The sequence below is a fragment of the Lycorma delicatula genome, chromosome 1 (genome assembly GCF_047948215.1).
Source record: "Lycorma delicatula isolate Av1 chromosome 1, ASM4794821v1, whole genome shotgun sequence".
Taxonomy (NCBI): domain Eukaryota; kingdom Metazoa; phylum Arthropoda; class Insecta; order Hemiptera; family Fulgoridae; genus Lycorma; species Lycorma delicatula.
In genome coordinates this window covers 275,021,382-275,032,848 of record NC_134455.1, presented here as the reverse complement: position 1 = coordinate 275,032,848, position 11,467 = coordinate 275,021,382, and the positions used below count along the sequence as shown (strand labels likewise).

The 11,467-nt window shown below is 32.5% G+C and overlaps 1 protein-coding gene across 2 annotated transcripts in view; it reads left to right on the top strand.

The window, feature by feature from the left end:
• Nipped-A (Transcription-associated protein Nipped-A) overlaps window positions 1-11,467 on the top strand; it is a 375,844-nt gene that overhangs the window by 170,884 nt on the left and 193,493 nt on the right. For both annotated transcript variants that reach the window (XM_075378320.1, XM_075378311.1), the window contains 4 exons: window positions 5,748-6,030; window positions 6,312-6,517; window positions 9,929-10,099; window positions 10,615-10,824. In XM_075378320.1, the coding sequence (XP_075234435.1) occupies window positions 5,748-6,030; window positions 6,312-6,517; window positions 9,929-10,099; window positions 10,615-10,824 (870 nt within the window). The remainder of the gene's footprint in view (window positions 1-5,747; window positions 6,031-6,311; window positions 6,518-9,928; window positions 10,100-10,614; window positions 10,825-11,467) is intronic.

Here is an 11,467-nt window from a genome sequence, read left to right as displayed (position 1 = left end):
TTGTGTATTACATATTTAAAACTTTAATTCTTTTAATTAGTCGTTAATTACAAAATGCCTAGAGTTTGTTTAAATCATCCTAACAATTTTTGGTATCTATGTGGTGAAGTGATGCTCAAGTCCCAAAGGTGAAACCATACTCCATTAGTAAAAAAGTTTTATGAACTTTATTTTGGGTCAGGAACCAAACAAGGATTTGCTGGACTCCACATATCTGTTGTTTATCGTGTGCTAGGCTTCTCACTGCATGGAAAAATGGCACATGCCATTTACTATCCCTATGATTTGGAGGGATCCAAAGATCATGCTTCTCTTTGTTATTTCTGCTTAACAAACATTAAAGGGATTATGTCAAAATCAAAACATATAGCGAGGTATTCTAAGTTGCAATCTGCAATGAGACCAATTCCACACTGCAAAGAATTACCCATACCAAAGCCTCCAGAACATTTGAAATTAGATGAAGAGAGCTCAGGGTCTGATGGAAGTAAGGAAGAAAAAGAAACAGATTCTGGTGATACAACTTTTGAACAAAGCAGTTCATCTGAGCCTCATTTATTGACTCAAGAAAATCTTAGCCATCTCATATGAGATTTAAAGTTATCCAAAAAACAGTCTGAAATGCTTGCTTCCTGGCTAAATGGATGAAATCTTCAAAGGAATACAAAGATATGTACTTATCGTAATCATCATTCTGAATTTAAAGACTATTTTTCTGAAGAAAATGGCATCTTGTTTTATAATGACACTTCTATTCTTATGGAGATGCTTTGTAATGAACACAACCCAACAGAATGGTGCTTGTTCATTGATTCCTCTAAAGTTATTTTAAAAGCTGTGCTTCCGCATAATGGTAATAAATTCCTATCAGTACCTGTGGCTGCTCACTCTGCTAGTATGAAAGAAACATATAAAAACTTTAATTTTATATTGTAAAAGCTTCAATATGCAGTGTATGAATCAAATATTTGTGGTGATTTGAAGGTAATTGCACTTATTCTTTGTCTGCAGTTTGGTTACACAAAGTACTGTTGTATTTTGTGTGAATTGGATAGTAGGGACAGAAAAACCATTTCATTAGAAAATAATGACCTAAATGCGAATCCTCATCACTCATTCCTGAACAGAAAAATGTGAAACTTGACCCATTGTGTAATGCTAAAAATGTGTATCTACCTCCGTTACATATCAAACTAGGATTAATGAAGAGTTTCATCAAGGTCATGGACAATACTACTTACTAGTTTCATTTACTTACAACAGAAGTTTTCTAAAATTAGTGATGCAAAATTTAAAGAAGGAATATTTGTATGCATTTAATCCATTGGAGAAAGCAACTTGGCAAGCATTGAGAAATGTTACTCAGAGTTTTTTTGGAAAATCGAAAGGTGAAAAATTACTGTGATATTGTCAATGATCTTATAACATCTTATAAAAATTTTGGTTGTAATATGTCCTTAAAAGTACACTTCCTGCACTCGCACCTAGATTTCTTCCCAGAAAATCTTGGCGCAGTGAGCGATGAGCACAGGGAACACTTCCATCAGGAGATTTCAACTATGGTAAAGAGGTATCAAGGTAAGTGGAATCCTAATATGCTGGCTGATTATTGTTGGACCACCAAGAAGGATACTCCACAGGTAAAAATGTAACAGAAAATCATCATTTCTAACATTCTACACTAGTCAAATGTTTGAATATTGTGTAGTTAAGAATGCAGAAAGTATTAAAATGTTTGAAATTATAAATGCCTGTCTCTCGGAAACCTTGCATGATGGGGAAAAACAGATATCATATTTGAATTCAGGAGAAAAATACTATCAGAATCACACATCTTTCTTCCTGAGACAAAAACAATTTTTTTTTGTTCCTCAGTGTTATTATCCTAGCATTTCGCTATAAGATTCACAGATTCGCTTATTATTTATTAATAATTCATTGGTAATACTATGTCCTGCAATCATGAAGTTGCTCTGAAAGTATTCCTTAAAACTTTACAAATAAATTGAATTTACAAATTAAGCAACTCTGCTTATTTACTAAGGTTTTTTTAGTGTATGTGAATTCTGTTCAAAAAAGTTTCCAACAGTAGGCCATGAAAATTGAAACAGTATACCTATTGGCTTCTAATCCCAGTCAGTAACCCTCTTGTGACTCTCTGTACTTAACTTAGCAGTCCTATTGCTGGAATTACTTTTGGTAATCATTTTTGGAATGGCTGCCAACAGTGGGTTATCGCATTCATCATTACGTTCTCCCAGATGTCAAACGGGGACTTTCAGCAGCAGTTTGAGTTTTAGCAACATCTAGAAATCACATGGTGTGGAAGTAGTCTAGTAAACCTGAAGAATTCTTTGCATAACCAAAAATTCCTGAATTACATGTGACAAATAGATATAGATGATAGATAATTTGGGTCTGATCTCTTCTACAAAACTGCATCTCATAGATGACAAACAACATATAGAGAGTTCTACTTGTTGGCAGTTTGGCTTTTATATTCATTCATTATGCATAACCCCATGGTTGTTGAAAAAGAAAAAACTAGCATCAGTTTCAGTTTGCACTACACTTATTTTATTTCTTTGGCCTTGGGAATGATGGTAACTTCCATTGTGACAATGAAACTTGTTTTCTGGATCGTGCCTGTACTCCAACCCAAGATTAATTACACTAGTTATCATAATGTTAAAGAAGTTAGGATTAACATTGGCACTCAGCTGACAGTTTTCCATTATCAAACTGCGCATATTGTTAAAAACATTTGGATTTCAGTTTGCTGACAGCCTGCCAGACACACTGGTCATTCTTAACCAAAGTTTACTCATTTAAAAACAGTTTTACTGTTTGTGAGATTCATTGCTGAAAGCCTTCTTTATTTTACAGATTGTTTTGAATGGATTTCACTGAGCTTTTGACAGAACTTGATGTAATAATCATGGACTTTTTTTTTATAGAAGTGTGGTGTATCATTATGCACAAAATAAAATGCAACAAAAAAGCAACTTGCACTAACACACACAGTGGCTGCTAGACAGCTGATGCTTTCTATGAGTTACAAACAACATACATGAAAACTAGGTGCTGCCAACTATTTTACCTCCTATTCAAATTCTTTTTGAGAAAGAGATGTGCTGGGAATCATTTTGAAAGATCTCGTTATTCTTTATTAAAAATATTAAGGAAAATAAATCAGACATCCTGATTTATCCTGCTTATTTGTACATATAAATTATTAATCAAATTATAAACTATAGAAATAGATGTTTCCATGTATTTTAATAATAAATTTTTATTTTTGTGTTCTATGATGTTACTTATTTTATAAACTGTTGCTTTTATATTTTTTTTTTTTTTTTGAGATAACAAGCACCAAGTGCTTTGGTCATTTTGGCCTAGAGAATGGAAATTTGTAGCATATGAAAAATACCATCTGACCAGGATTCGAACCCAGACCTCTGGATGAAAGGCCAAGACACTACCACGTGTGCCATGGAGGCCAGCTTTCATATTGTTAATTTCAACAGTAAATTGATGTATTGTGATTTAAAAAAGAAATTAAAGTACATCCAACCATAATAGATTCTTGGCAACCATTCAGAATTTATTAAAACTAAATTTATCACAACCACCGATAATAAAATTACTAATTTCATTGTACTTGCATAAAAAATATAAAACTATTTTCTTTGGTAAAATTTGATACCTGTACACAGAAATGTGTAATTAATCTCAGATGAATTATTATTTTCTTTCCATTGTGTAATTATTTGATTTTCCAAATTGAGCTCTCATCATAAAAAATTGATTTAATTTTCAATAAATGCAAAAGAAGTCAGAAAACACCATTTTATTGTGTATATTTTTTTTATTAATTTACATAATTAATTATTTTTTTATTTTACATTATTAAACATTTTGTTTGTGTTAAAATTTAAATTGTTTTATTAAACTTTAATCAAATGGCTGAAAAATAACTAAATTGGTAGATTTAATTTTTGATTAGAAATAGTAGATTGGTAACTGGTGTTGGTAGAAAAAAGAATATATATAAATCGGTTACTATTTGCTATCATCATCAAAGTACGAGGTATATTCATAAAGAAAGGGCCGTTTGGTCATTAAAAAAATTAACTTGTGAGAAAAGGTTCTTTCTTATAGTTTTAGTTTACTACATATCTACTTCACTTTTCCACATAATTGCCATTCAGTTCTAACCACTTTTTGTAATGCTGCACCAGTTTCTTTAACACCTCTGCATAGAAGTTTACTGCCTGGAAATTCAACTAGTTCACAACAGCAGTCTTGAATTCCTCCTCATTTTTAAACTGGTGTCCACTAAGCCAATTTTTCAAATGCAAGAAGATCAAGTAGTTGTTAGGTGCAAGGTCAGGACTATATGGAGGAGGGTGGTCAAAACGTTCCCAACAAAAATCTTGAATCTTCTTCTTGGTTAAGGCAGCAGTGTGAGGACGCATGTTGTCGTGAAGCAGGATTATGCCAGATGACAGTTTCCCACGTTATCGATTTTGGATTGCATGTCTCAGTTTGGTAGTACATAGCTGTAATTGTTGATTCACGTTCCAAGAAATCAACCAAATTTACGCCCTTTTCATTCCAAGCAACGGTAGCCAACATTTTTCGACTCGAATACGGAGATTGCTTGAACTTTTTCAGTTTTGGGGAACTTGAATGATGCCATTGCATTGACTGTTTTTTCGATTCTGCATTGGTGTAAGATATCCACATCTCATCACCCGTAACAATTTGGGAAAAAAAATCATCTCCATCTTGTCGATAGCAGTCCAAAACTGTTTGTCCACTTTATATTCTTTGCCCCTTGTGTTGGTCAGTTAGCATTTTTGGTACCCACCTTGCACACAGTTTGTGATATCCGAGCTTTTCTGTGTCAATCATGTAGATAGAGGTGCATCCAGCATGCAGAAATTCATCAGCCAGAGCACTAATCATCAATTGTCAATCACATCACAGTTTTCGGTTCACTTGTTCAACGATTTTGTTAGTCTGAATACTGGGCCTACCACTCCACTCTTTGTCATGCACATTTATGCAGCCATTTTTAAAGTCTCAACACCATTGTCTAACCTTTCCTTCGCTCATTCCTGTAGGTCTGTATACTAGGTACATCTCTTGATGAATTTCAGCAGCTGAAGATCCTTTTGCACACAGAAATCAAATCATGCACACATTTCACAACCGGCGAGAGAAATAATTGTGGCAGACATTGCAGTCTGCATTCACTGGCAGGCAAATGACTACTGGCCCAAAACCAACAACTGCAATGGCTTTGTAAATAGCCGATAGATAGACCCTCATGTGTGAAACTGTGTTCAGAGCCGCTAATATTTAAATATAAGCCAACGGCCTTTACTTTATGAATATACCTTGTACATCAGTGTATGTTATCATCTCTGTATTCTATGAAAATTGAGATGAAAGGTTAAATATTCAAAATTTTCTTACAAATCGAACTGATGTCATAAATGTTAAAAATGTTAATTTGTAACATTTTGTTTTGTTTATGTGACTAACATTTTTTATTAGAACAGTATGATGATTATAATATGATTACAAAAAACATTGAGAATGATTTTGTTTTTAATTGTGTTAGATTATAAAGCACTGTTGATGAAATTGTAATTTATTTTTAATTTCCTCTATCCTTTTTACAGGATATACTGTATATAATATTTTTCATTGTACTGTTTTGATCCTTTTTTTTACAGATAATTGATACAGAGAATCCATTTGGTAGTGGAGATTGTGTTAGAATACTTGTTCTCCAACTCTCTTGTCTATTAGTTGAACAAGCTTTACCTCACATTCATGATACGACCAACAAATCTCAAGGCAATAATTTACGCCGCCTTATGACATATGCATGGCCATGTCTTCGTGCAAATAACTGTGTTGACCCAGCAACAAGATATCACGGTCATTTGCTTTTATCTCATATCATTGCCAAATTCAGCATGCCTCCAGATCCCTACAGACGTATATTACTCCAAGGTAAGTAACCCAGTTTTCCTTTTATTTGAAAGATTGTGTGTTAAATATAATTCAGTTATATTTACCAAATTTTACTCATTTCTCTAAGAAGGTAACATGTTAGTTTTGTTAAATGAAGTAGAAGTAATGTAAAATATTATAAATAGGCAACAATATCTTGTTTATAGAATAACTGTGCTAAATATTTAGGATGTTTAATTAAGGTTTTTAAATTTATTTTTTAATAATTTTTTATTAAAAGAAAAATTAATGAATGTTGTGTTTGTATTTGTTTATTTTAGTATTTCAGAGTCTTCTAAAAGCTCATGCAGTAGAGGTTCGTCCTGTTGTTAGACAAGCACTTGATATACTGACACCTGCAATTCCAAATCGTGTTGAAGATGGCAACAAACTACTTGTTACATGGACAAAAAAGATAATTGTTGAAGAAGGTTACTCAATGCAACAGCTGTTCCACATTTTGCAGCTTGTTGTTCGGCATTATAAGGTACTGATATACTAATAAATATAGATTCTTTTTAACATTCAAGATTGCTGAATGTAATAGATTCCCAGTTATCTGAAATCAGGGTATGGTCTGATTTCAGATAGCCCAGATTTACTAAGCTGTAAGCAATAAAAAATTAATTACCACAACATTTTTTGCCCAGGAAAATAGTTTATCATCTTGCATTTATAGAAACATAACACACTTTAAAATATTGGTAATTAGAGCTATTCTAAATACTCTTCATAAATAATTATCTTAAAAAAAGTTCAGAAATTTTATTTTGAATTTTTCTTTTCTTTTATCAGCTGCCTTCCTCAGCTGTTATCATGTCATCATTTGGAACTTTTTCATCCATGTCTTTGTCAACTTTTCTTCTGTACTTAAGAATGCGTATTTCTTGATCATTAAACTTTTTTTTTTATATTAAGAACCTAGCCATTCCTGTACTTCTTTTATCATAAATGTTATTGCACCCAGGGATTTCTCTTACTGATCTATAATATTGGAGCTTCATGTGAATCAGTGACATCTTCAGTAGATACTACATCAAACAGATTTTTAAAGAGTCTTAACAGTTATTTTATTCCAAGGTTGAGCTCACCGGAAAATAAGTTTTTCATATCTCTCAATTATACAAATTGTAGAACATTTTACTTCATGTTACTATCTAAAACAAAACACGTCAACAACCACAGTAAAGTTTAAAAGAGAAAAAAACATTTTGGTCCATTGTTTGCAGTAAGCTGCCCTTAATGTACAGGAAGAATTTTACATAAATATAAGTACTTGTTAAATTTTGTAGATTTTTAACTCTATAAACAAAATCTCCTTTCTAGGCAATTTTTTCCCAGCCAAAAATGTTTCTACAACAGCTAAATTTTTATAGAACCTAATTTAAACAAATTAATGACACGTGCTCATTAGCTCGACTTATATAATAATTAATAAACAAGTCTCCTTTTTTCTAGTTGCTTGTAGGCTATTTAATCATTGTGTTTGACATCTGTGTTCATATATAATCAATTTCTGTAACATTTTTAGACCAGTTCATCTCTAACAGGTTGAGATTGTTTTACTGTTTATTTCATTGCGTTAGGTGCTTTGTTTTATAATATTTATTTTCTGAGCCTGAATTAAATTGATATTGTACTTAGCATATGTTGTAAAGACAAGCAAATTGTTTTAATAAGTGATATGAAATTGGAGGCTAAAAAGGTTATTAATGGTAAGATTTGATCCAATGTTGCCATAGAGTTGGATGTCAATATTTCAATGGTTTCAAATTGGATTAAAGGTAAAGAAAAACTCAATTTCTTGTAGAAATAATTGGAGAAAAATTTATGGAGAAAAGTTATTAAGTGATGAAAATGTGTCTAAACCTTTCAAAACCAAATTTAGTGAGATGATAAAGGATTTTACAGTGGAGCAATTTTATATTCCAATAAAATGGAGCTAACTTTGAAAATGCTACAAGAAATTTTTTCAGCAAAAAGTGAAACAAAATTTTCAAGTCAAAAGCTAAGCAACACTGGGATAGAATAACAGTGAGTGTGTAGTAATGCTTTTGGAACTAATTTTTTTTAATTTTTGAGTCTGTAAATCCAAAACTTCTTCAAGCAATAAAAAATATTATAAAGAATGCATTATCAGTACTTTACAAATCTAATAAGTAGTGGCTGTTATCTAATCCAATGGAAACATAGTTTTATAAAAATTTATAACCGGTGTTGAAATTTTTTTTTTTTGTAAAGGATTACCTAGAAAGATGATTTTACTTGTAAGTTAGGATCAACATTGTAGTATACACTAGTTTGAAAATTTTGAATGGCCTTGAATTCAGGCATTTATCTCCTGTTCTTAATAAAACTGAGTAGTTTGGGGCTATTCTCAAGGATAGTTTGATCCAAAGATATATATAATTTAGCTACAGTTAGTAATCATGAGACGTCTCACACCGATAGTATGCATCTCTTTATAACCTTTTATAATAATCTTACTACAGTATTGTCTAAAATCTAGTATGCTGTTCACAAAGCCTACTATTGTATACATTTCTCGTTAATATATATGTGTGTAAAATGAACATAAATAGTTAGGAAAATTGAATTTTATAGCAACATTTACATAATTAGCTTCATTTTATTAACAGACCCTGAACATTTTCCAGTTTCAATAACTATATGTGATTTTATTCATTTCTTTCCATATATAAGATAGAGTTTATGTTTAATATAAATCAACTAGTTTTCCTGCTGTTGCATTATAGTGCTGCTCATTTATCATTTATAAAATTTTAAATCCTGTATTTAATATAGTGTAATAAAAAAGGGTTATTTGGATTACCTTATATCAAGGGAAGGTTTAAATTTTCTCCATTACTTTTAATTAACTATTTACTGTGGCATACACTTTGTCGCCAAATGGCTTTGATGGCACATGGCACTTAATAACCTTGTAATAGTCCTGAGAAGGGCTGTTGTTGTCGTCAATTGGCTTCAACAGCTCTTTGTAACTAATAACCTTGTGGTAGCCCTGAGAAGGTCTGTTGTCATCGAATGGCTTTGACAGCTCGTAATTTATAACCTTATGGTAGCCCTGAAAAAAGCCATTTATTGCGTTAGCTCTGAGAAGAGCTGTTGGGCCCAGAAGCTGGTCTCTGGTGAAGTCAGAGAGTTGCGGCTCATCCATTGAAATCAGATCAGGCTTCCCCTCAGCAGCAGTTGGGTCCCCACTACAGCATGGCAGTGTTGGCCTCCAGATCCTCGCAGTGTCAGGTCAGCGTCGGTCGTCTTTCGTTGGCGTGGTCGAGGTAGCTCCCTCCCAAGTGATCCCATGCTGGGCTGGCTTCTGCTTTTGAGTCCGCCAGCCAGGGTGATTGAAACCCAGCAAGCTGGAGCAGGAAGGTAGCATCCGTGTCCAGCAGTTCCCTTGGTGGGCTGACTGAATTCACTCTCATGCACACTTTTATTGGAGCCTAATAGTGGTGGGGCAGCAGCGTCGCTATGGTGGGAGAGCTGTGCGGTAGGAGTGACGCTTGTACCAGCGCATACATATACTGTGCTCCAACTGACATCTGAGTTGCTACCGTTGTTGTCCACGGATATTAAATTAGGCATATATATGGTAACAACTTATAATACAAACTGCAAATAAGTTTTGAGAACATTAACAGGCAATTTCAGTAATTTCATTATTGTTTCTGAATTAGTATGGATTACTTAAGTAATTATTCCAAATTAACAAGGAGTTTACTTATGTTTCAGTTGGTTTAAAGAAGGCAACAAAAATAAAGAAGGTGCAAATAAATTGTAGTTTATAGATTTTTTATGTGCTTATTGCATATACTGATAAATTATAAGGAAAACACATGTACATGTAACAGATTATTCATTTCAATCATTTTTTCAGGTGTATTATCATGTTCGACAACAAATGGTACAGCATATGGTGAATTCAATTCAAAGACTGGGTTTTAGTGCATCAGCTACTATTGAGCATAGAAAGCTTGCTGTGGAATTAGCTGAAGTTATTATTAAGTGGGAATTGCAGCGAATAAAGGAAGAGTCTGATGCTGCTGAGGTAAAAGTGTACCTTTTCACTTAATTTTTTTTTATTACTTCTAGAAACTCTTAAGACTTGTAGATGTCTAATGGAATAAAAATAAACCATTTCAAGGATATTTTTATCTGTAAGTTGTACATTAATATTTGTTCATATGAATAATTTTTTTTTCCTAATTCACCATATATCATTATAGCATTTTTATATCGTTTTATCATTTTGCTTTCACCAGCCACTTGGCTGATTTCCAATCTTTCTATTACGGGTTTTTTCTTTTAATTTTAGCCTAATTCAAAAAACTCTAATTGCATATTGTTGTAGTTAAAAAATATTATAAGATATGTATATATATATATATATATATATATATAGAAGTACACTTTTATTTATCATTTATATAAAAAAAAAGTAATAAAAAATTTTACTGAATAAGATTTGTTAAGTATAATTACAGAGCACAATGCATAATGTGATTGAAAAAGAATTAACACATTCAATTTATAGCATAATTTTCATCTATTCATTTATTACAGGCAAATGCAAGCTTGAGTAGTGGGGATTCTGGATTGAAGAGATCTGATGGTTCTCCACAAAGTCAGCAGTGGAAAAGAATGGCCGTTGCTGGACCTTCTGGCAGTCCAACTATAGCTAAAGTTACAAAACATGATCCTGATGTCAATAAACCTATAGAACAGCAATATGCTGATTCTATTATTAATTTCCTTGCAAGACTTGCCTGTCAGGTAAATGAAATTATTATTTCTTTCATTTCTTAGCATATTCTATTTATAGGCATTCCTCATAATAGTAGAATTTGCAGAAAATTGAATAATTATTATAAAATGTTTTTATGTGATGAGTATGCCCTTCTGCAAGAAATAGTGAAGAGAATAAAAATGTAAAATCTCATTTGCAAGTCTGCATGTTTTTAATTTATTAAAGCCAGTCCTTGTAATAATTGATCATTATCTTTCATAATTGTAATTCCTTACCTTCTTATTCTACTTGATTTATATGAATTGTGTAGTGAGAATTTTTTTTTTAATTTTTAACAGCAGAAAAGTAGCATCTTACTTACACGAGAGGATCCATATAAAACTAAAATTATGTGAAGTAAGAAAGAAATGGCTGCTGTCCAAGCTATATGTGATAAACCTCTTCCTGCAGATCACCAGATTGAAATTATTTTTAGCTGTTGTTTCTATTTGATAATGGTTTGCTTGCCATTTCTCCTGCCACCAACCCATTCAATCACCCTAAAGCATAAGTCTGAATGTCTGTACCACAAACGGCTACTGATTCTCGAAATAGCTTAGTGACCAGTGTCCTAATTAGCTCCTAGAGCTAACCTAAAAGCGTGAGCGGAATAAGCATGGTGCCATACAC